This window comes from Urocitellus parryii, chromosome 6 (assembly GCF_045843805.1).
Source record: "Urocitellus parryii isolate mUroPar1 chromosome 6, mUroPar1.hap1, whole genome shotgun sequence".
Taxonomy (NCBI): domain Eukaryota; kingdom Metazoa; phylum Chordata; class Mammalia; order Rodentia; family Sciuridae; genus Urocitellus; species Urocitellus parryii.
The window spans coordinates 195,696,455-195,722,934 of record NC_135536.1 but is presented as its reverse complement, the minus strand read 5'-3'; the positions used below and the strand labels follow the sequence as shown (position 1 = coordinate 195,722,934).

At 39.2% G+C, this 26,480-nt stretch overlaps 1 protein-coding gene across 1 annotated transcript; it reads left to right on the top strand.

Annotated features, from left to right (window-relative positions):
* The first annotated feature begins 4,739 nt into the window (after positions 1-4,739).
* Positions 4,740-25,587, top strand: Ywhab (tyrosine 3-monooxygenase/tryptophan 5-monooxygenase activation protein beta). The gene is made up of 6 exons (XM_026408324.2): positions 4,740-4,941; positions 17,776-18,078; positions 20,170-20,293; positions 21,673-21,836; positions 23,306-23,401; positions 23,677-25,587. The coding sequence occupies exons 2-6, from the start codon at positions 17,779-17,781 to the stop codon at positions 23,731-23,733; spliced, it is 741 nt and encodes a 246-aa protein (XP_026264109.1). The 5' UTR covers positions 4,740-4,941; positions 17,776-17,778; the 3' UTR covers positions 23,734-25,587.
* The last annotated feature ends 893 nt before the right edge of the window (positions 25,588-26,480 follow it).

Sequence of the window (26,480 nt, the reverse complement as noted above, 5' to 3'; positions counted from 1 at the left end):
CTGATGAAAGAAGTTAAAAGAAATTTAAATACATGAATTTGCACTTTCACATTAGAAAGATTCAATATTGTTAAGATATTGTGTTCTTCTCCGTTTCATCTATAGATTCAACATAATGTCAACCAAAATTTCAAGTTATTTTAGGATGTCAACAAATTGATTGTGAAATTTATATGGAAAGGCAAAACAATCAGAGCAGCAGACACAGAGCTGAAAAACAGAAACAAAGCTGGTAGTGTGATATGATCCATGATACTACTTGACTTCAAGACTTACTGGAAGACCTCAGAAAGCAAAGAAAAAAATTTAGAAACATAAACAAAAACAAATAAACAACAAAAAACAAGATTTAAAAAAAAATCAAAACAAAACCAAAAAAGACTACAGTGATCAAGACAAGGTGGTATTGGCAAAAGAGCAGACAAATAGAGGTAGAAGCAGGTGGGTCACAAGTTTGAAGCCAGCCTCAGCAACTTAGTGAGACCCTGCCTTAAAACAAAACAATAAAAGGGCTGGGGACCTAGCTAAATGGTAAAGAGCCTCTGGGTTCAATCCCTGATATCATCCCCCCACCCACTGCAAAAAAAAAAAAAAATAGATGAACCCAATAGAGAAACTGAAAAGAGACCCACCAAATATAGTCAACTGATTTATGCAAAGAAACAAAGGAAATTCAATGGAGAAAGGAAAGTCTTTTTAAGAGTGCAGGTACAATCGAACATCCACACGCAAAGAAAATCTGAATCTAGACACAGACCTTTAACTTTTCACCAAAAATTAAACCCAAACAGATCACAGACCTAAATGTAAAATACAAAACTATGAAACTTCTAAAAGATAACATAAGAAATAAAAATCTAGGTGATCCTGTGTTTGGCAACAAGTTTTTAGATACCAAAAAATGTGATCCAGGAAGGAAAAATCAGCAGGTTAGACTTCACTGAAATTAAAAAGTCCTCTTGGGGATGCAGAATGCTTGCCAAGCATGTGTGGGGTTTGGGGTTCAATCCTCAGAACTGCAAAAAAAAAAAAAAAAGAAAAGAAAATTAAAAGTTTCTGGTCTGGAAAGTCACTGTTAAAGAGAGTGAAAGATAGGATATGGGCTAGAGGAAAATAATTTCCAAGCACATATCTGATAAAGGACTGATATGCAAAACATATGAAGAAATTTTAAAATCCAATAATAAGAAAACAAACAACCCAGTTTAAAAATGGGCAAAAAATTAGAACAGACATCTCATCAAGGAAGATACACAGATGGCAAATAAGCATATGGAGAGATGTTTAATATGTCATCAGGGAATTGGAAATGAAAACAATAATGAGTTACCATTACGTGCTACCAATTCGAATGGCTAAAATCCAGAATAACAGAAAACAAATAGACATGAGGAACAAATAAAATGGACTAACCAGATGTCATCAGGCGTGTGGTGCAATGGGAACTTTCTTGTGTTACTGAAAGGAATGAGAAATGGTACGGCCACTCTGGAAGACAACTTGATAGTTTCTTACAAAGCTAGACATAGTTTTAATGTACGATCTAGCAGTCATCCTTTTCTGTGTTTACTCATGTCACCATAAAAACCTGCATGCAGATGTTTTATTCATAGTAGTGGTTTTATTCATAATCATCAAAAACTGAATCAAGGCATACCTCAGTGTAGTTTCCTGGGACTGGCATAATAAAGTACCAAAGTACTGAAGCCTGTGGCTTAAAGTCACAGAGGTGAATTTGCTCACAGTTCTAGAGGCCGGAAGTCTGCAATCAATGTGTCTAAGAGCATGTTTCCTTGGAGCCTCTGGGTAGAATCTTTCCAAGCCTCTTTCTGGTTTCTGGTGGTGGCTATTGATCCTTGGTGCTCCCAGGCTTGCAGCTGCACTGCTCCAGTCTCTGCCTCTCTCATTCTCCATGTGTCTCTTTTTTTCCTTCTTAAGGACACTGGTCATGTCAGATCAGGGCCCACTCTAGTGATCTTATCTTAATTTGACTAAATCTGCAAAGACCCTTTTCCACCTAAGATCATGTTCACAGATATCAAGATTTAGGACTTCAATATATCTTTTTTGGAAGACACAGGCCAATCTAAATATAGGTTAAAGAATAAATAAACTGTTCATACAGTGGAATATTATTCAGTGATAAAAAGAAGGAGCTATCAAGCCATAAAAAGTTATAAAGGAACTTTAAATCCTATTGCTTCATGAAAGAATTCAAATGGAAAAGGCTACATATTATATAATTCAACTCTAAGGCATTCTAGAAAAGGCACAACTCTTTAGAGTGTAAAAGGTTAGTGATTGCCAAAGGCTGAAAGTAGGGGAGGGAGGGAGGTGTGAATGATTGAAACAGGATTTTTAGGGCAATGAAATTCTTCTTAAGGATGACAGGTGCATCAAATCCCATGTTTATTAAAACCTCTAGGACTGAACAACATAAAGATTGAACTCTAATACAATCTATGAACGTCAGTTAATGACGATGTATCAATATTGGCTCATCAATCATAACACATGTACCGCATGAATACAATATGTTAGTAAAAGGGGAACTGTATATTGAGGGAAAGGGGAATATTGGAACTCTGTGCACTATCTGGTCAATTTTTCTATAAATCTAAAACTATTCTTTATTTTTAAAAAAATCTATTGTAGTATCTAAGGATCAAGTACCACCTTTTCTAGGCAGTCTTTCCTGCCCTCCAACTACTCCCAAGATGGGCTAGATGCCCTTCTCTCCATAATACCCCCCATAAGACCCCACACGTATTGATAGTCCTATGGTTGCATCTACCACATTATATTTTAATATCTTTGTGTCTGTCAGTTAACAGCTGTGGTTTGCTGACCCCTGACCTAAAATGCAGAGATGGCAAAAGGAGAATCCATGCAACTTGTTAGTAGGCACTCAGAAAGGCCTGACAAAGGGCAGTGCTGTTCACTCAGCACACTCATGATGTAATTTGTGGTGTAATCATTATGAGCCTTCTGACCCAATAGGCTATTTTCTGGATAGGGGCATAAGACACAGTCATGTCACATTAAAGTTTACTGCAGTCTGAGCAGTCTCTAGATTACTGGCCTTTGGTCAGCCAAAGGCAGATTCCCATGGGGAAGTTTGTACTAGGAAATCTCTCCAGGATTCAAATCCAGTGATTCTGATTAAAATCCATGCTTTTTACATTACACAACACTCTCTTAATCTTGTTCAAGTTAAAAGGTAATGTAGTATTAGGTTAAGGCCATGTGGTGTGGTCCAGTGGTGATGGGCTATAGGTCAGATAACATAATGAGAAAGGGAAACTCAGGTTGTGACCACTCCCTGGCCTTTGGAAAGTCCATGCCCATTCTAGAATGGGCAGCCATTTCTCTGCCTCAACCAACTGTTACCATACAGAAAATGGGCACACTGTTGCCAGACAAGGGAGGAATGCAGATTTTTGTCCACACAGCAATCTGTTTTTTTAAAATGTTGGCAACTTACTCAACCTGTTTAGCAATGCTGGAACGCCCTATTAGAAGGATAAGGAGTCATGCAAATGATTGGGGTGTTTAGAAAGGGAGAAAAATAGCAGGTGATGGCTGAAGGGTAAGGGCAGCTTCTTGAGAACCTTGATTGTCTCACTTAAGGAACCTTGATTGTCTCACTTTTGGGTCTAAGTGATCATCAAAGGATTTAGGCAAGAAAGGGGACACAATTACAACTGCATTTTTAAAAAGATCATTTGGCAGTTGATGGGGGCAGGGATGAGAGGAGGGTGGTGAATTAGAAGTCTATCATTAAGCTAAGTAAGGGTAAAGGAGAGATGACAAAGGCCTATTTACTTTGTTCTTTTTCCTACCAGTCTGTAAACTGTAAGCCAGCAGGGCGCCCGTCTGTCTTGTTCTGTGTCTCCCGGACTAAGCAGAAAGCTTGCTTAATGTTTGTTGAAAGAATGGAGGAAAGGGAATGAAGGCGGAGGCATTTTGAAGGGCTGGGTTTAAGAGTCAACTACCTCGAGAGGAGTAAAATGTTGATAATGATGACAGCAGCCAAGAGAGTGGGGCGACAAGGAGACCTCTTTCCCCTGCTGAAGCTTCCCTTAGGAGCCTTGGGGAGGGGGTATTCTCAATGAATAAATAATGTACACAGGTTTTGGGGGGTTTTTTGTTTGTTTTTTAAAAGTCCTTGGTGTATTTGTTTCCTGGCACTTCCTGTGGCCTTTTCAGTCCACAAAGGGAAGAACTAGCTTAAAGGACTAAAAGCTGGGTTAACTAAAAAATATAGGAATGCACACTTCTCTGCTCTAGGACCAGTATTCCCAATGCACAAAGCAAACGGGATTGCCCTCGGCCTCCGACCCCGTGAGGATTACTTTCATGGGGTGGGGGCCGATGACCCTGGAATTCTCGGGGCCCTGTGAGTTCCTACCCAAAGCAAAGAGGGCAGCCCCTCTCCAAACCTCTCTCCCAGTCCTCCTCGTTCCCACACATCCGATTACTCGACCACCACCCCCAGCTCCGCCCTCTCTCCTCCCACCTCCTCTTCCTGCTCCCCCGCCCCATTTCCTTCCCCTTCGCCCGCCCCCTCCTCTCTCCCACCCAGAGACCGACACCCTCCCCCGTCCGCTACATCCCTGCCCTCCGCTCTTCTTCCTCCTCCCTTCCGTCAGCGCCCCTCTTGGGAGGCCAGGGCAACCCCGTGCCTCGTTTGCCCAATGAGGAGACAGCATAGGGTGGGGCGGGACTTCGGCCGGAGCGGAAGTGGTGGCCGGAGCGGAAGTGGAGCTGCCGCCACCGCCGCCGCCGATTCCGGAGCTGGGGTAGCTGCCGCCGCCGCCGCCGCAACTACAGCCACTGCAGCCACCGCTGCCGCCGCCTCAGGAGTGGGCTTGGGAAGGAAGCGGTTGCCATTCTTAGAGCTTCGTCGGAAGCACTTTAGGCCCCTGCAGCCCTGCCACGGTGAGTGCAGCCGGGCCCACCCGGGGCCCCCAGGGGCCCAAGCTAGAAGCCCCTCTCCGGCTGCGCGACAGCCACCGCGGCCCCGCGGGGGAGCTGCGCGGGTAGCGGCGCGCGGCCTCCTCGGCCCCGCGCGGCCGCTTGCGGCGCGGGCTCGGCCTGGCCGCGGCCCCTCCCTGTTTCCGGGGCCGGGCCCTCTGCCTCTGAGAGAAGCCCGGGCCTCCCTCGCCGCCCGCAGCCCTGCCCGGCGGGCGGGCGCGGCTCCGTACTGCGCTGAAAGGGACGGTCGGGCGTGGGCCCCGGAAACGCCCCCCCTGCACACCCTACCGAGCCCCCCTCTCTCCCTGGGATTCGGTGGGCGCGAACCGTCTCCTTCTTCCCTGTCACGACTGCTCGGTGCGTTCTGCTTCCAGAACTGAAATCCCACCTCGCGGGCGAGTTTCCGAGCCCCAGCACCCCTGCTGGACTCCCCCGGAGGAGTAAAGGGTTTAACCTTGGCGGACTGCAGAGGAAAACCCCCTCCCACTTTGCAGTAAAGCCGTTTCATCATCTTTCAATGGTTTGGGAGCTTGGTAGGACGGAGATTCCCTGGGAAAAGCAGGGTTGAGGTTTGAATCAAAAATGGACTCACTGCAACCGGGTACTGAGTCAGGCGGGATCCCCAGGAAGAAAAAAATACCACAGGCTGAGTAGTGGAATATCGCCCCGTGTTATTAGTGACATTTAATGCCAGAATCTTTTGTGTCCTTGCCCAAAATTCCCCCATCCATTTTTCGGTCTGAAATTTGCCTGATGGTCTCCCGGGTGGGGAATGGGTGGGCGTGATGTGGATTCTTTTTCATCAGATGAGTACATCTTTGTCTATTGCAAATGGAGAACTTGCATGTAATGGGGGTTTCAAAGGTGGCAGCATTAGTAAGACAATTTGCCAACCTTTCTTTAAAAATGCATGTCTCTTGTCCTTACCTTCACTGCATTTCTCTTTGGTAAGGCTAGATAGCATCAGGCTCTGATTTTACTTGCCCTGTGTGGGAGATGGGATTTGGCAAGGTGATGTTATGAATATATAAAATCAGCCGGTCACAGGAGCCAAAACAGAAAGGTGAAGAAGCATTTACAAAAATATGAGAGTTGTCTGCACTTCTCATTGTCTCGGTTGTTCATATGACACCACATACATATGCAGTTTATAGAACTGAACACATGGTTACTCAGCTTTTTGCATTTTCCTACTGAAAATTTATAAGTATTATTTGTTCTTGGTCGTGAATTTCTTCTTGACTGCCTCCAGTGCACCACATTTCTTAGGGCTGTCTCAGTTGTCGGAACCTGTTTTTCTAGGATCCTTGTCCTTAGCTGCACACAGAATGGTGAGTGTGAAACCTGTCAATTTTGTTGGGTCTAAGTTAAAATCTTTTTTTTTTTAATGGAAAAAAATATATATATATATGTATATTTAGTTGTAGATGAACACAATGTCTTTTTATATGGTGCTGAGGATCGAACCCAGGGCCTCACACATGCTAGGCAAGCGGTCTACCACTGAGCACAACCCCAGCCCCTAATTTAAAATCTTAAGCATGGCTTTCTAAATGGTAGCAACTGCAGAATTATTTTCCTGGCCTCTGCCTTCAGTGAGATAAGAAACCATTCACCCATCTTACAGATGAAGACTTTACCAAAAATGAGGTGATTTGGCCTAAACCACATATCTATTTGCAAATTGAATATTCTCTTTTGTCAGTAGCAAATATTTATGGACCATCAGCCTCTGGAGTATGGCTCCTATGGCTTCTACCCTATAATCTTCTGAACATTTCCCATCATGCAGTGCTTGTGTTATGTTGAAGCCATTTTAGAATTGGAGCTCTATAGATCTGGGAGGCAGCCTCTGAAAACCAGGCTGAACAAATTTCCTTGATGCTAGTTCCCCAGGCAGAGTCTCTAAGAGATTTGGGCTGTGGCAAAAAGTGCATTTTCCCCACTTGACTGTTGATACAGAAACAGAAAGAGTGCTGAAGTTGAAGTTAAATAAATTTGATATAGTTCTTGCCTGCAGTATTTTCTAGCTGTGTAATCTTAAGCATGTTAATCATTCTGGTTTTTAGCTTTCCTAACTTTGGAGTTTTCATGAGGCCTTTTTACAAACTAAGTTGTTAAATATAAGCTCTTAATTTTGTTGTTTTTTAATCACAGAGTTCACTTTTCTTTTTTTCTCTAGTTACATTCTGTAAAGACCCAACCCTGCTTTTGTACATGTTGCTTTGAAAAAAAATGATATATCATTATAGAACTTCTTTTACATGTACAAATCCAGCCTTTCTGAATCATTTTCTCATCTGTACAGTGCAAATGGTAATGCAGTCTTTGATACATTATGACATACTCAAAATAAGCACCTGGAATATAGATTTTTAAAAATATTAGGTTAAACTTGTTTATTCATTTTTTGCCATGTTGGCAATTGAACACAGGGTCACACATAAGCTAACGGACAAGCAGTATCACTGAACTTCATCCCCAGCCCCTTTTAAATTGGTAACATAAAAACTCTACATATAAATGATGTTCTATGTGACATTTCAGTACATGTATGTATCCTATAATATTTAAATCAGATTAAACAAAGTTCTTCCAGGTTTTTGAGATATATAGTATATAATTGTTATCTATAGTCACCCACCCTACTGTTACATCAGAACTTCTTACTCCTATCAAACTTATAACTTAATACCCATTGATCAACCTTTCTGTAGTATATATTTTTAATAGTTTTTGACCATATGCATGAACGTACACGTATTTAGTTATAGCATATGTGCTATATAACATAGAATCCACTTATTTGTAATGTTCACCAACTGATGAAGTAGCATTAGGTATAATTATAATAGCTAGCATTTGTAGCACAAACTGTGCACTAAGCACATATATATTAACTTAGTCTTTGTAACAGCCAATAAGAAGTAAGTACTGTTAGCCTCATTTTGTAGATGAGGAAACTTAGGCAAGAAGAGTAATTTTTCCCAAGGATACCAACACAAGGTAAGTGCTGGAATTGGGAATCAAACCCAGATGGTTTGGCTCTAGGGAATGATAGATTTCTACTTATGGAATAACATGTATATTTTATGGTAAATACCATTTAGTCCTTCATTTTTCTTTACATATATCCTATTAAAGTAAATGTATTTAAACTGAAACTATAGCTAATTTTAAAGACAGGTATACTGTGGTTTATTGGGGGGGTATACCTTTTCTGGCCTGTGGGAATGATACTTTTGGTGTGCATCAGGAAACAAGCTTCTGCAAAATCCAGTTTTTCTGGTACTTGCTTCAGACCAGGGAGAAGGTTCATCAGCTACCTTTGTGGCACACAGTTCCAGGTTCTTTATCTAACAGAACTTGGTCATGGTCATCGTTATATACTGTTCATCATACTACTTTTTTTTTTTGGTTGATTTTTAGGTTTTCTATATATTGTCAGGGTAGAGGAGATGAGGGAACGATCTACATAAGTAGAGAGAAAATTTTAAATTATTACATCTTGTTATGCTGCCTGCTCATGTGGCAACAAAGTACTTTTCCTGTAAATGAGGATACCTTAGAGAATGAACTAAAATTTCATTGTAGAGGGACTTTTAAGTTGCTTGGTTTCTACACTCCTCTAGGGAGAGATGACAGTTCACACATTAGGGGGCAGGAAATCACACTTATGTAATAGCAACTTTTAAGTTTTAGAAGCATTTTAATTGCTGCATGAATATAGGATCCTCATAGTCATCTGCACATCAGGATGGAGAAACTAACAGCTGGAACTAGGTACTGAGGGGAGTTTTCTAAGGGGAATGTTTAAAAAGGATGAATAGAATACAGTGCTTTATTTCATGATATGTGTGCTCAAAAGTGAATCATGATAATGCTTTCTCTACCAAAGATCTTCTAAAAGAGGCATGGTCACATGTTTCAAATACTTGTAATGAGATGAAAATGAATGATGGCTTTGCAGGGACAAGTTATTCCAGCAGTTCTTTATTTTGTGATTTTTTTCCTGTCCTAGTTGTTTATTTCATTGTTTTCTGTAGGCAACCCAAGAAGAGTTATTTCTGAATGGCCTTGACCAGGACAAACTTATTAAAGGGCAAAATAAATTAGATGTGAACCCTATCCAATATTATTTTTTGCCCTTCATTGAGAACTTCACCTTAAAGCTTGTTTGATGAGTTTTTAAAATATATACCAACTTTGCATGATTCTTCAAAAAATTGATGTCTGTTTTTTCCTGAAGTAAGCATTGGGAATAATAATTGATCTTTAGAAGACATTGAGAAAAGAACATTAGTTTTAAAATTAATGTTGGTTTAGCTATAGCTGTGTGACCCTAAGTGAGTTACTCTTTATAAAAGGGAACAGTGTCATCTACTTCATAAGAATACTTAGGATTAAATGAGTTGCTATAAATTCCTAAGTGCTTTGTCCATTTGAACAGACCATAAACAATGGATATTTTTATTAAGCCCAATAGCTAACTGATTGGATTTCTGAATGGAAAAGATAGATGGTATTTCAAAGATTTATTGAAACTCCATTTGAATCTATAAATATGGTGAAAGGTACCGAAAAATATTAGTCAAAAGGCATAGTGTTGTCTCCTGATTAGAGCTGACTCTTCAAACAGTAGTCTAAGACAGACTATATGTACAGTGTATTTTATAGATTAGATGTCATCTACCTGCCCCTGTCCACATGGGCAATAACAACTTGTTCACTTCGTTGCAAAAATGTGTCACTTGATTAAGTGATTTGCTGTTCAGTGTGGTAGGCATTGAGCTCTACGTTGAGTATCCAAATAAAAGAGTCTGGATTCCTATCTTAAGCTCATAATCCAGTGTGGTGTCGACAAAGACATTTACAATAACTCAATGTGTACCCATTTTAGAAATAGGCGTAGGTTAATTAACATGTGTCTTTCTTTTTTTAAAAAAAAAACTTCAAAGAAAGCAATTTAGAATTGAAATAAGATACATAGTAAATGCCCTTTCACTCATTGACCATTTATTTTTTAACCTTTGTGTAGGGTATACTTTGGCTGCCATTTATTTGGGTGCTTAAATTTAATCATGGCTAATTGGACATAATTAAAAATGGTATTCAAAATTGATGTGAAAGAAGAAATTTTGAAATACAGGTACAGTTTCCCCTCACCATTCAGTGTTCACCAGACATAAAGTTAATGATTTTGTATTTCAAATAACATGTTATGTTTCTAACGAAGAACCTGCAAATGTTTGAATGAAATGAAATTTATTACAGGACTCTACTTTGTGTGTAGAAAGGCACACAGACATTTTTAGAGTAGGTGTTTTTCAGTGAGTAGTTTTCTTTGAGAGCCAGGAGTACTTGACTTTTTCTGGATAACACCCACTAGCCAGCTGGTCCTGCTGACTTTCTCAGTCCCTCCTGCTGGAGCTTGGCAGGTTTTCCCTTCAGCAGAGTGACTCCAGAGCTGTAACTTCTACTTCATGGTTCTGTGGTTGCTCTATCTGGAATGATACATCCGACTGCTGTTCAGAATTTGCAGTCAGTTCTTTACCCCACTGAGACTTTGAGCCTAGGTTTTCAAGATGCTCCTGTCTATTGCCATCTATGCTAGCTGGCGACCTAATGCTGGGTTCACAAAGTCTGACTATTCCAATAACTCAAGAAAATGACAAAGAAAGCATGCAACCACACAGAATTACCTTTTCAATATTCTGGAGACGACTCTGCAACTTTAAGGGTCCATGGAAAGAGAGAGCCGCTGGAATTTTTTATTCTTATATAGGGAACATACAAGGGGTGGTTCCATGGAACATTCTATCCCAAAAAGGGCAAAGGGGTAGGATTACAAAGGAACGGGAGTGTAGCTCAACCCCTGCAGGTGAGGCCTGCACCTGGAGCCACGCCTTGTTATCTGAGCTGGGGTAACGCCCAAGTTATTGCCACCTGGCAGTCATGCCAGACTGAAGGCAATAATTGGTCAGTGCCCTGGGGCATCAGGACCTAAAAGTGTCTGCATCCATGGCACCTGTCAGTTTCCTCTCTGGATTAGTAATTGTTCTCATTCCTTTTTCCACTTTGGCCTTTGCTTTCTGTCGTTTAGAAAAACATACTGTACTTTGTGCATACATCTGTTCCTGTCACCACCTGGAGTTTCCTTTCTCTCTCTTAACCACAGCTCTTCATCCCATAAAAGGAGTTTGGGACCTGTATACTTTTGAAGTAAACCACTTTCCTCTAATTCTAGCAGGTAGCTTTTCTGACGAGAAGCATTGTAACCCACAAAGGTATGACATTTTCTTATGTTCCAACTATTCAGGTTTATGTTCTGGGAGGGAAGGTCATACAGCTTTCATTTCTTTTGAATTACTCTCAGTGACTAATCCAGAGTTCTTGGAAATAATCTATTTTTTTTTCCTTTTGCAGCTCTTTCAACACACATTGATTATATGCACTACATTTTTGTGAAGTAGCTTATGAGTAAGCTTTTACTTTGACTAGCACCAGATAGGCATTTTATGTGCATTATTTTATTTGGTAGCTGTTAATATCTACTTTTAACAGTGAGGAAACTGAGATTCAGAGAAGTTATAATATGGAAATATGGGGGGGGTTGCTTAATTTCTCTATAGAAGCCCGGATTTGTTGTATGTAGGGCTTTCCTGAAACAGATTCCACCAATATGTTTTATATAAAACTTGGGTAATTCCAGATATATAAGAGATGATCAAATCCTCATGTAAAATTTCTAACTCAGTGTTATTTTAGAATTGAGTGCTTTGTTTTCCTCAAAAATAAAATACAGTTGAAAGTTAATGATGGCCACAGCCATCATTTTCAAACTGTTTTTTTGGGATGGAGGATACTCGGGATAAACTCAAGCACTAACTCACATCCCCAGCCCATTTTTGTATTTTATTTAGAGACAGGGTCTCACTGAGTTGCCTGGGACCTTGCCAAGTTTTTGAGGCTGGCTTTGAACTTGCAAACCTCCTGCCTTAGCCTCCCAAGCCTCTGGGATTGTAGGCTTGTGCCATTTTCAAATTCTTTTTTCCTTTGCAGTGCCCTTTAAAATATATGTATACACACATAGCACGCACAAGCATATATATAGTGAGAAAGATTGATTATAGTCATTTTTTTGTCCTTATCCTTGGGTATCGCCTTTGGACACTGGGAAATAACTTCTCAGAATTTTGACCCTGATTAGAAAAACTTAGGCAAAGAATTGAGATGGTGGGGCTATGTTGGTTATTAGATACTCTTATTCCAGCATTTGTTATCTGGGCTAGGGTTTCGTTTCTTTGAAAGAAATAGTTATTTTGTTGACACCTTTAGAATTATTTTTCATAGCTTTCTGTTTCTCTGAACCTCTAACTTCTGTTTTTTTAAAAAGTTTTTCTTATAAAACAAATTATTTTGTACTCCTGGTGCTTATCACAGGCTGTGTTCTTTTATGACTCATAGATGGTCATGTAGTCTTGTGCCATCTTTCTCTTTTTTTTTTAAGTCATTTCCATGTTGTTGTTTATTTAAATGTTTTTCACTATGCAATTGCTATATTTATTAGCATATGCTTCCTAGTCTTCTGACTTGCTGCATCAGGTTACTTCGGACAGATTGACACCTGTCACTACCATATGAGAGTGCTTGGTAACTTTATTCTCAAGCATATGCCAGGCACAGGAAAACTCTCTTAGCTCACTGCAGAGCTAGGACACTCTCCCTGCAACCCCCCACCCCACCCCCAACTTTGTCCTGCAATGAGTTTGTCTACTGTGGTATCTTTGACTCTCTGAGATTGGTACTGGGCTTGATGACCAGTCTATAGTCCTTTATAAAGCTCAGAAGAAAAATTATATCCTGATGATAAACCATCACTAGTTGTCATCTGTAGAAAATTTGATTAGGAACTTATAAATATAAGGGTCAGTTAACATGTATTCCCATTTTTATTTCATTGAGGGGTTATTTCCTGTGCAAGAATAATTTAGACTTGCTTTTTCTACTCATGGGCTTGTATATTTAAAAACAAATCCAGCTGGGCATGGTGGTGCACACCAGTAATCTCAGCTACTCCAGAGGTTGAGACAGGAGGATTGCAAGTTCAAGGCCAGCTTTGGTAATGTAGTGAGACCCTGTCTCAAAATAAAATAAAAAATAAAATGGGTTGAGGATGTAGCTCTGTGATAGAATGCCCCTGGGTTTGATTCGCAGTACTGATTGATAGTTCACCCACTTGCTTGCTCAGTGGTAGAGTGATCCTGGGTTCAGTCTCCAGAATGGATGGATGGATAGATGGATAAACAGATTTAAAAAAAAAAATCCAACCTCACAGCATTTTGTGGGTTTTTTTATGTGGTGTTACTGAAGATTGAACCCAGTGCCTCACACTTGCTAGACAAGCACTCTACCACTGAGCCACAACCCCATTCCCATGCACTGTGTATTACTTAAGAAGAGTTTGCACATCTAATGTTCTTTAATTCCCTACCTGTCATATTCACAGCAACTCTCTTAAGGGAGATGCTCTTGTCTTTGTTTTTTACACTGGAAGACTGGAATGTAACAAGGTCTTAAGGCTGTGTAGTGGCAGATTGTGCTGTGATACAGCCCTGTTGCCTTTCTGCTGTACCAGCATACATAGGCAGGCTGTGTTCTTTGCTATCCCAGTAATGAGTGTTGAAAAACTTACCAGATACATATTTGAGTATGAGTCTTGTACTGAGCACAGTTTTTGACACTAAGTGTGAAATAAATATGCAGTTTTCCTTGGAGGAAACACATGTGAAACTGTAAATGGTTTGGTTTTCAACATCTGTACCATAGACTATCATAAAGAAACTCTCCATATGTATTTGAGGTATAGGCATGGTAGACCAATGTGTGCTTTCTGGCCCTGGATGGTTGGCCAGGGTTTGCATAGGCAGGAATTAAAGAGTATAGAAGAGCATTCTACATGAAGAGAACAACAAAAGCAGTTTTTAGTATGTTTGAGCATGGCATTTTATAGGTCATGTGGTGATGTCCAGCCTGAGAGAAGGGTACGTGGAGAACAGTGGGTGAGAAAGCCTGGTTGATCAGGAGGAGCCAAGTTATGAGGACCCTGAAAGCCAGGTGGAATGTGGACTTGGTGGAGTGACCAAAAGTGCTGAAAGTTATTGAGTGAAAGTACAGGCAGAGCTAAAGAAGTAGTTTAGGAAGAGTGATTTTGAAGTAGGGCCAGAAACACAGAGTGAGGTGCAAATACAAGTTTTCAATATACTTGAGGAATAGAAGCTTTGAATTTCTTGAGAAAAGAGAAGGCTACCAGATTTGTAATTTTATTCTTTTTAGGATTTATCCATTCATTGGATAGCTATTTGTTCTTACTGATTATGTGCAGGATGTTGTGGAAGATATTCCCAAAAGGAGCTTGTATAGGAAGGGACTTGAGGTATATACAAATAATTTTAATACTGAAGAAATGTGATAAGACATGACAGGTATAGATTAAGTGCTTTCTGAGAGTCATTTTATCTTAGAGCAGTATCATTCAGTAGAAACAGAATGTGAGCTATATGTAATCTGAATTTTTCTTTAAAGAGGACTGAGGGTATAGCTCAGTAGTAGAGCCCTTGCCTAACCTGTGCAAGGCTCTGGGTTTAGTACCTAGTATTACAAAAACAAAAACCCAAGTGAAATTAATAATTTTATTAATTTCTGTACAATAACCAAAATATTATGATTTCAGTGGGTGGCACTAGTCACATTTCAATTGAATAGCCACATGTGGTTCTTGTATTACACAGCTTGGGCTTAAGAAAGGTTTCTTGGAGGAGGTGGCCTTTGAGCCATGCTCTGAAGAACTTTATATTCCAAGTGAGTGGGGAAGGCCATTCCAGATAGAGGGATTGACTTTAGTGAGTCAAGACAGAAAATCACACTTTGTATGTAAGTGTGAAACACATATTGTGTGGCAGGCATTTTATGGGAAAAATCTGAGAAGATAGGTTGGCAAGCATTCACTGATAGGGTGGGCATTGAGATCTGATTCTGCTCTCCAGCAGAAAATAATAATTTTGAGCAGAAAGTGACTTGATCTGGGCTTTTAAGAAGATGGGGCTGGTAGGGAAGTTACTCAGTGGTAGAACATTTGTGTAGCATGTGAGGCCCTGGGTTCAATCCCTAGTACCACAAAAAAGATGGTCTCGTAGCAAAGATGTGAAGGGGGCTGGAGGTAGAGACTGAAACCAGTGGGTATAGGGAAAGATGATGGATGGGAGATTTATTGTAGATGTAGCAAGAGGAATGGTTTCATTTCTCCCTTGTCTACTGCCTTGCTCCAAACTGCTGGGTGTTGTGTAACCCATTTCCTGTTGAAATTGGTCTAGCTGCTTCAAAAATCCATGTTATATAAGTCAAAAGTTATGTAAGCAGTAGGCATCAGGACATTTGGCTATGGATTTTGTTTGTTTTAAATTGTTTCTGTGTATATGTAGAATTAAAATTTTTTGAAATGGGTAGATACATGAATAGTTTTTTTTTTGTTGTTGTTTTTTAATATGCATGATGATTTTCAATCTCCAGGAACTCTTATGATGATCCCAGAGAAGCTTGAAATAGTTGGCCTCAAATCAGAAAGGCCATGTTTTATTTTAGGAAATAGGGTGAGGACATTTGGGAGGTCTCAAAGAGTACTCAGAATTCTTCAAAGTGTGAGTTAAATTTTAAATGCTTGAAGGAGGAGAGAAAAGGGGGTTGAAGGGGGTACTTAATTTGGGCTTAGTTAGGTCGAAGAGCTTTGTGGCATCCTTCAGCAAGGTCCGTCCCTCATATTTCTATTATTATACTGTATGGGATAGCTTAGCTTTGAGTTGGCTTTTGCCCAGAAATTTATTATTTGGAATCTTTCATAGGTAGAATTGCATCAGTGCTGTTGTATGAACTTTGAGATGAACCTCTAGTGACTTATAACTGCAGACTGTAAATTGAGTCATTGAAAGTTGGTTTCCTCCTGCTGTGCTTGGTACTTTCAGGAATAACAATTGTACAATTATTTAATAATATATAGGAATTATCCTGATCCCAAAAACTTTATGGTCAAGAAAATTAGGTATACTGAAAGCATGTAATTTTGGGATGATAGGATATTTCTTTCTTGTATTAAAGTAGACTAGGTTATCTCTTAGTAACACTCTCTACTGGATAGCTACCCAGGGACTTGGGCTGACAGACCGTTCTTTTATGAGTGCATCATCTAGAACACATTTTAGGTGGATGCTGTAAGAGAAGAAAGCTTGGGGAACTACATGCAGGATTTTCACAGTTTGAGCCTGGAAGCAGCATCATTTCTGCCTGTGTTGATTGGACAGAGCTGCTGACTCCTAACTGCTGGGGATGTGCTGGGATGTGTAGGGAAGCAGCAAATGGAGTCTTTCCTGAGGATTACTATCTGCTGTAGTTACATTCTAGTGTTGTGAGTGAAGATGTCATAGATCTAGGCAAGACTTACTTCACTAAATGTAACCTTACAATTAGCAAGTTGTATATAGGAGGTAACTCTGAATATGATTTAGATAATAAGCAGTAGGAAGAAAATTCATAGTTCTGAACTGGAGAATCAACTCTTTCTAAATTGCCTGGATTTCTTTGTGCTTCATTTGATAATGCATTTTTGTGTGCTTGGGCCCAAGGTTTAATTTATTAAACCTCTTTAAAATTAAAAAATGAGCTGGAGCCGGGCATGGTGGTATGTGCCTGTATTCTAAAAAGCTCAGGAGGCTGAGACAAGAGAATCACAAGTTCAAAGCCAGCCTCAGAAACTTAGTGAGGCCCCAAGCAACTTAGTGAGACCCTTCTGATTCCAGAGATTCAAGGTTGAGGCAGGAGGACCACAGGTTTGAGGTCAGCCTGAGCAGTTTAATAACCTGTCCCAAAATAAAAAGTAAGAGGGGCTGAAGATGTAGCTCAGTGGTAAAGCACCCCTGGATTCAGTCCTTAGTACCACAAAAATCAATAAATGAATAAGCATATTTTTACTCTGTGGCATAGAGGATATATGTAAATTTAAGCTAACAGTATGAAAACTAATTTTTAATAGTAAATCATTTTTAGTTGCTTTTTTCAAAAAAATTATTGCACTTTCTAAGATTATTGTAGTGGAGAACTAACTTAAGGTGAGGTGATTAAGAGGCGTTCACTGATTGGTCTGTATAAAGGGTTTGATAAAATAATAAACTGAAAACACTGAGATTTTTTGTTTTGAGAAAATCTAAATGAACTTCTGTGGTTCAAATAAATTAAGTTCTGTTTCTATACATCCTGTATACTTTTTATTTTTTGCAACCTATACCTAAACGAAATTAGTACCTGATATTTGTATATAATGCTTTAAACTTTTCATAGTACTTCATGTATATTAGGTCACTTGTCCTTGTAAGAGCCTCTTTGAGAGAGTTGGTAGTGTTCTTGCTTTCCAATAAGGAAACTAGAGCTCTCAGGTTAAGTGATCTAACCAAGATCATTGCCCTCTGAGTAGGAGAGCTAGTGATCGGTAGAGCCCAAGTCCATCCACCTTGATTCATGATTCTTCTCTTTGGTGTGTGTTGGAAAATTAATTGACCCAAATAAAGGCCTTAGCAAAGCACCTGACAGTATAGATGCTTAGTGCATGATCTGTAATGTCGATGGCATTTGGAGCTAGATGTTTCACTTTTGGGTAGGCTTTCCAGAGGGGTTGTAAGAAGATTCACACATGTATTTCCTGGGACCTGAAGCCTGACATCTGCTTTTCTTTTTCTCTTGCTCTTGTTCTAGGGAATGACCATGGACAAAAGTGAGCTGGTACAGAAAGCCAAACTTGCTGAGCAGGCTGAGCGCTATGATGACATGGCTGCAGCCATGAAGGCAGTCACTGAACAGGGGCACGAACTCTCCAATGAAGAGAGAAATCTGCTCTCTGTCGCCTACAAGAATGTGGTAGGTGCTCGCCGTTCTTCCTGGCGCGTCATCTCCAGCATTGAACAGAAAACAGAGAGGAATGAGAAGAAGCAGCAGATGGGCAAAGAGTACCGTGAGAAGATAGAGGCAGAGCTGCAGGATATCTGCAATGATGTTCTGGTAAGGGCCAGTGCTTCTCTTTAAAGAGTTACTTCTAAATAGTATTAACACTGTCCAAATGCAAACTCTCAAACAGCTTATGAGAAAGAGTGTCTGAGTATACTGGAAAGCTGAAAAACCATTTACAACCCACATGATATGATTCCCCTCCCTCCCCACATTTTTGCTTGATCAGAGATTGTTCATCACTTCTGGGCTATTTTCTTCCCCTATCAGAAAGGCTTGTGAAAAACAGGAGGATTTAGTCAACATCTTTTCTTTAGAAATTGAGGCCAGATAGACAGGATTTTAGATGCAGCCACAGATAGGTTATTCTCTATAGTCATCTGAGTAGTGATGTCATCTCCTGTAGGGGAGGCAGGATTAAAAAGCTGAGCTGCCTTTCATCCTCCCCCCAGCCATGCCTTCACAGTGGAGAGTCCTGATTTTGTCTGAAAATTAGGCACATTCCTCAAGCTCAGTATGCGTTCCAAAGCCAAATCGAAGGTGGTTTGGGGATTCTCCTCTCCGGTGTTTTATATAAGCTAGAGAGAGATTGTTGACTCTCTGACCACAGTTTGGGGTTGTGGATGGGAGGGGTGCATATCCTAGAGCAAATCATGATCATATTGTCTTTCCCTCACATCCTGAGCCCACTGGGAACTTTTTTTTTCTTCCAGGTGAAATCAGGTAAAAATGAACGGTGAGGGATGCTTTGAAGGGAAAAGGAATTCACACTTGTTGACCTACCTCCTCCCCTGCTGGCTGCCTCTCCGAATTACTGCCCATGACACCTTTCTTTTGAAAAACCAGTCAAAGCTTGTCAGTCATCAGGCAGTACTTCTCATCCCTAACCCATAAGGAGTTGCACTCTGTCTGCAAAGAATATTAAAATGACTACTGCCCCTTGCGTCTCCTTAAATCCCCTTATAATTAAGCTTTGCATTGAGCTTCTCTTTTTATTAGATTCATGGTGTAAGATAAACAGTATCATGGCTAAACTTGTTGCCTGTTGGTCATTTGGGGGTTTGTTAATGGTGCACTAATTCCTGAATGTTAGGTACATCTGGTATTCAGATGAAGTATGGCATGCATTCCAAGGGCAAGAAAGTTCCATAATTCCTGAAATGTAGACCAGCTTTTAAGAGCATCTGAAAGAATGTGAAGAAGAGCATGGTACTTACTGCCTCTTAACCAGTTTTTCAGGATGCCACATTCTAAAACAACTCTTCGAAAATATTGCTCTGTATACGAAGCTTGGACTCCTTCAGAACTACTTTTGTTGTAAGCATAAATGTTTAAAGGAATTTATTATTAATAATAGTATTAGACTCTTTTGAGTGCTTACTGCGTGCCAGCCATCGTGTTAAGCACTTTATGTACATTAGCTCACTTGTCCTCAAGTTTACCCTAGAAGGTGGCCATTGTGATCCCCCATTGTACAGCCAAGCAAACTGAGGCTTGGGTGAGAAGGCAGTCGGTCCAGGGTGATAGAGACAGCAGGCAGAAGAGGGGTTTCTTCCCAGGTCAGATTGATTCTGAACTTAGTTCTCGGCAGTTTTGTTCTATTATCACTTTTTTTCTCCCAGAATGGAAAAATATTTTTCCCCCTCTAATTCCAGAAATAAGACAGGTTTATTTATTTTTTAAAGTTAGGACAAAGTAATATAAAATAAAATCACTCTGATCTTATCACCTAGAGGACCATTGTCAACATAATCCTTCCAGGTTTTTCCCCTATGTATTTGTGTGCCTATACACATAGATATTTTAATATCAAATATGGCTTTTGTGTTTTTATTCTGCTTTTTCAGATTTCTTTTGAGAGCATTTCCATGTTATCAGTGTAGTTCTACATCATTTTTGCATAGCATTGCATTGTAATAGCTGTGTTTTAATGAACCCCTTATGGATGGTCAAAGTGACTTTTAACTGAAGAATACGGGCATCTGCTGTTATGACCTAAACAACGTTTAGTCTTGGATTAAAAAAAAAAAGTTATTTTTAATTTTCAAAAAAGTTGGTAGTGGTAGTTTGTATCTTGAATCTCAAATATAATTTTAGTATCTTGTAAATAATTCAAAGTTCTTAATAATGTGAATCATTTTTTAGGAGCTGTTGGACAAATATCTAATTCCCAATGCTACCCAACCAGAAAGTAAGGTGTTCTACTTGAAAATGAAAGGAGATTATTTTAGGTATCTTTCTGAGGTGGCATCTGGAGATAATAAACAAAGTAAGTAACGTTTAAACAAATTTGACCAATAGTGGACTTCAACAACTTTTGCTTTTGTCTGTGCACCATAGACATTAGATGATGTCACAGTAATCAAAATGTAAAAGACCATTGTGCTGTGAGGAATGAGGTCATGGGGGTTGACAAATCAGAATGTGTCTAAGGAGTAAATGTGGAGGGCGTTAAAAAGTCTGATGTGTAGTGAGTGCATTTGAAGAGCTCTTTTCTTGGAAATTATTTGATAGCTGTCTTTTTAGAAACAGAACGTTAAAGTATAGTAGTCTACTTTTATGTACAGTTTTGTTTTCTCCAGTTTCAGTTTCTTAAGGCCAACTAAGGCCTGAAAACATTAAATGGAAAATTCCAGAAATAAACAATTCATAAGTTTTAGATTTCACCCTGTTCTGAGTATTGGGATGAAGTGTTATACCATCCTTCTCAGGATGTGAATCATCCCTTTGGCATATGCACCTTGTATCTATGTTCCCTGCCTATTGGTCTTTTAATTGTCATCTTATCAGATTTGACTGTCATAGTATGGCCATGTTTGTGTTAAGATAACCCTTGTTGTACTTAATGACAAAGCCCAAACTCCTATTACAGTATATTATTGTTCTATTTTATGATTGTTGTTAATCTCCTACTGTACCTAATTTATAAATTAAACTTTATAGATGTACATACAAGGAAAACAGTTAAATGAGGTTCAGTACTATACATTCACTGGGGATCTTGGAACATACACTCTGCAGATAAGGGAGACATATAGTGATGCATTTCTTTTGTCACAAAGATATTGTAGTAGTGGTGCTGTGATAGTGTTAACAGCTGTGTGTCCCTGCTGTGTGCCAAGTACTTTAAAGTCTTGTTTATTCTCTCACAACTTTGAGTTTAGATGGGAGTCTATTCATTTTTTGTTTTTATTGTGCTGGAGATTGAACCCAGGCCTTGTGCATGTGAGGCATGCACTCTACCCACTGAGTTATATCCCCAGCCCCATTTTTCTAATAAAGAAAACCAGGGATAGAGAGTTATTCTCAGCTGTGTACCTAGTGAATTAAAAGTTGGGAATTCAGTTTGGGTCTGTCAACTCCGAAACCCCTTATTTTTCTATGTTCCATCTTGTTAAAGATTATGTTTCTTGATTGGTTTAATAGACTTTGTTATATTCGTCATTGCTTCCCCTGGAGCACTTAATATAGTACTTGACTTAGAATAAACATTTAGCAAATGTTTGATTGAATGGTAGAGACACTGACATCTCATTTTGATGGATCATTTACATCAGCCCACTTTGTCAAAATACTGTGATTGTGAATCCAGTTTATGATGCACCATGTGGGAGAAGCAGCCTTTAATACTTTTCCTCTTTCTTACAGCCACCGTGTCGAACTCCCAGCAGGCTTACCAGGAAGCATTTGAAATTAGTAAGAAAGAAATGCAGCCTACACACCCAATTCGACTTGGCCTGGCTCTAAATTTCTCAGTCTTTTACTATGAGATTCTAAACTCTCCTGAAAAGGCCTGCAGCCTGGCAAAAACGGTGAGAAGGATCCTCCGGTTTCTAATCCTAATAGACTTTTGAGCTTCCTAGTAACTTTTATTGTGGGACATCCTCATGGTCTTGGACTTTTTAGAAGATTTTTTTTTTTTTAGGGTAGGATTACGTCTTTTATGAAAGAAATACAGGCCTATTACTTTGTGATTCCTTCTCAACACTCCTGCTGATTTTTTTTTAATTATTATTACTACTACTACTACTACTACTATTTTTGAGGGGTGGTTGCAGAACATTCCAGGTAAAGGTGGTTTATTGTTTTTCATCAAAATTTAGGCCTTGGTTTTACATCATCCTCCTCCTTCCAATATAGTAGGTTATGGCTGTGTAAATGAAAGAAATCAGACCACATTCCCTCTCTTCTTACCTTCCTTTCCTTCCTTCCTGTACTGGGAATGGAACCTTCAGTCCTTGTGCATATTAGGCAAGTGCTCTACCACTGAGCCACATCCCCAATACCCACCCTCTTTTAATTTTATTTTTGAGACACAATCTCACTAAGTTGCCCAGGTTGTCCTCAAACTTGTGATCCTCTGCTTCAGCCTTCTGAGTAGCTGGGATTACAGGTGTGCACCCCCCACTCCCAGCTGGACCACATTTTCTTTGTGTGCTATATTTCCTCCTGTCTTTTTTTGGCCTTTTCTTTATATGTATTTGTAAACATGCGCACAGTTTTTTGTTGTTGTTTGTTTCTTTTCTTTCTTTCTTTTTTTTTTTTTTTAAGTTTGGAAAAGGTCCTGAAATGAACCCCTTAAATTGCTGCTCTTAACCTATTGAGTCTCATTGTCCCAGATGTGGGACGTCTATAAAAACTTAAATGGAGAAACAGTTATACCGCTTATGATAACTGGAAACAAATATTGTGTTTTTAAAGTTCTGTTCTTTGAGAAAATAACTGAATGATTACAACATTTAGCAAATGTTTGATTGAATGGTAGACACTGATATATGTATTTTCATAAAGATATATAAGTGCTAGGTTATCATTTCCAGCCTATTTTAATATACCTGTGTCAATTTTGTTGAACTATTTGCAGAATTGAAAATTTGGGACTTAGCAGGTTAATTAAATCAGGTTTAGTGAAGTGAGTTTCACTCTTGTACCTTTTTTTTTTGTATCTAAGTTTAAAAAAAAATTAAGAGATTTTCTAGAAGAGTTTTTGGTAAATAAAAATTTGTGTGAATTTACCTAGAACACATGTGCTAGGCTTAACAATAATACTAGTTACTTATTAGATAAAGCTGTTTATTAGAAAATCATAATTTATATTGTCTAGGAAATTTTATCATTGCTGATTGGTGCTTTATAATCACATTATGAAGTTTTATAAACACAAGGCTCCCCCAAAGTACTGTAGAAGAAGAAAAATTAGTCACTTATTAAAAGGGGAAAAAAAACTCAACTAACAATTCTAAGAACATGTAGATTCTTTGCTGAAGGCTCTGTGTTTTAGGCATTTGATGAAGCGATTGCTGAGTTGGATACACTGAATGAAGAGTCTTACAAAGACAGCACTCTGATCATGCAGTTACTTAGGGACAATCTCACTGTAAGTACTACTTTTGGATGGTTTATGGCCTTTCCTATTCACCTGCTAAATAATTCACTATTATCCAAGATTCAAGAGAGGATTTATACTCCATTAAATATAATTCAGTTAGTTATAGATGACTGCTAAAATTGTGATGTGTATAGTCATTAGTGTCTGCATTAATACAGAAGGAATTTTAAACAGTTGATTGAAATAAGATATAGATTGAACCACTCCCACATAAATTTGAGTAGCCCTACTTTGATAATACCTTTTTTTTTTTTCTCTTGCAGCTGTGGACATCCGAAAACCAGGGAGATGAAGGAGATGCTGGGGAGGGAGAGAACTAATGTCTATCATGCTTTGTGATCTGTTCAGTGTCACTCTGTACCCTCCACATTTATCCCTTTGTGCGATAAAACAAACAAACAAACAAAAATTTGTACGTTGACTTCGATTTTTCACAGCCTCAGCCTAGCAAAAATGGTCCATGGTATAAACAGCTGGTATTTGTATCTAAAACTCGGATTGGTCACATAAATGCCACGGCATTCTGAAGTTTTGATTTCATTAATATTGACAGAATTACTGTGTGCTTAATTTTTTAAAACTGAACACTGTGATTATGGGGTTTTGTAACTTAGCAGAACTCTTACTGGTAGAAAAAATAGACCTGAATTATGTGTAACTTTTTGGAAAGTTTAATCTGATATCAAAATAGTCACTGAAATACAATTCTGTTGTAAAGTTGTACAGAAAGTTATAGAGACTATATTGTGGTGCTGGGACTGGAGTGAGACACATCATTTGGCATCCAAGTTTAATGGTAATTCACAGTAATTCTGCCTGTGGTTCAGGGCTTGTAGACACTTGACCAGTTTGGGCTGTTGCCACTCAAAAGTTCATGACCACAAAAGTCTATAGTGTCTTCCTCTGAGGAAACTCAGATCCTGAAATTGAGATTCTTTGTGGCAGATAGCTGGGTTATGACACTGCAAAAAGGTTCAGTGCTCATTATAACAAGAGTGACTAAGCCCCCTTTCCTACAGCAATATGTTACTGATTTGCAACTTTTCAAAACAATCAGATCTGTTTTCCTTGTTACTACTTAGCTAAAGAAAAACAAGCTATATATCTTATGAACCACCTTATCTGTTTCCTGGGTAAGTCATTTAAGAACAATGTTCTGTAGAGATTGTCTCTCACTGGAGGAGTACTCAAGATATTCCTAACTTGGGGCATTAAATTTTAAAAACTAAACACTCCTTCCCCCATGTTCTTTTGAACTATTGACTTTGTTTTTCTCTTCCCTCTTAAAAATATATGTCCTTCTGCTTCCTTACATTTTCTTCCTTTGGAAATCTGTATCTTTTGTTTACTTTTTATGTCGTGTGGGCAGAGGGTGCAAGACAGTGGTGAGCATTTTGGTGAGTAAGGCTTGCTTCAGAGTTGAGAAGAGCTTCTCACACCACATCCCAGTCTTCCTCCAGTTCTCAGCACAATTGTTGCTCTTCAGTCATACCACAATCTGAATCAAAAAGTATTTTTAAATCTCCATGAGTTCTCCCTTTATTGCAACCAACCCTGATAATGCTTGTTAGTGCCTATCACCAGATCTCCAAAGTGTACTCATCCAGCTCAGTTCTCAGACATGTCTACACAAGACCCTATAATGCAGGGAAGTTGCATGGGCACTGCAAAGGAGAGAATCAAGAATAGCCAGGCCTGTCAGTCTCACAGTATCACCCCTTACCCTTAACATTCCATAAAGCTATAGAGTTCATTTGTTTGTCCATCTGCTGAAATGAGAAAAGAAAAATTCATGCACTGATTTAAAACAAACCAAAAAAAAAAAAAAAGCTAAAAAAAAAATCCTTTTCTTTCTAGCTGAACAAAAATGTGCAGTTAATACTTGGCGCTTGAAAATGCAGTAGTGAATGTGGAACCAAGCTGTCTGTATATCTGGTAGCTCTCTGCTTTGTTTTCCTTACCAGTATTCTGCCTAATGTTTGCTTCTGTGATGGTTATATTGCCTAGCAAGCACACCTGTGGTTGTGAAAATAGTATAGCAAAAAAGAAAAATCCCCGGTTATTGATGTACTAGATTTGTGTATGTCTTTTAAACAGTTCTAGTTTCACCTTACACGGAATAATCAGGAAAAAGTGTAAAAACTCAAAAGTGAAATAAAAAATTTTATCAGTTAGTTGCTTGTGAATTGATGTGCCACCACTATCTCTATTGATACAGAACTAGCTAGGTACTCTGATCACCTATTTTTACTTATGTTTTCTTGAAAAATGGATAAAACAGGTGGGTGATGGGTACACTCCTGTAATCCCAGCTACTTGGGAGGCTGTTGCAGGACGATCACAAGTTCAAATCCAAATGGGCAACCTAGCCCTACCTGTTTCAAAAAATAAAGTTGAGGATGTTGCTTAGGGGTACAGCACTTGCCTAGTATGTGCAAGGCTTGGGTTTAATCCCCAGTACCATAACAAAAGAAAAATAGGAAAATAGCTTTATTTCATCCTTCAGAACCGAAATCAAAGGTGTGATAAGAAAATTACCATTAATTAAACACTCTCTACTTGAGACCTCTCCAACATCTACAGTAAACCAGATGTTGAAGTCCTTTTTGTGGCTTGTAAGATTTGGTATGTACAATTATTTTGCAGCACTTCCCAAACCCTGACTTTTTTTAAAACCTTAACATACAACCTAGTCAATGAGATGAAACCAACTTTAGAGTTGCTTGAGTCTTGGTACTGCTGTTCATGATAACTGGCAGCACTTTCTTCATAGGGTTTACACCCCTTCTAAAAACATCCACACTCCTGTAGGAGAGAAGTCTCCACAGAGGGATATTTTTTAAGATGAGAACTGGTACCTGTAGTGTGAGGCTAGACAGGCAGACCAGCTCCGGCCCCTGTTCAGGAACTGTCACACCTGTGGAAGCCAAGCCCAATCCAAGGTCAGGGGAAGCTGAGATCCTGGAAGAACCACTGTAAAGTATCGGTCTACAGTGGACAGGAATTTAAACAAAATGGTCCTACATCTGTTTGCAGATTGGGGCTGCAAACAGCCTCATTGCTTATT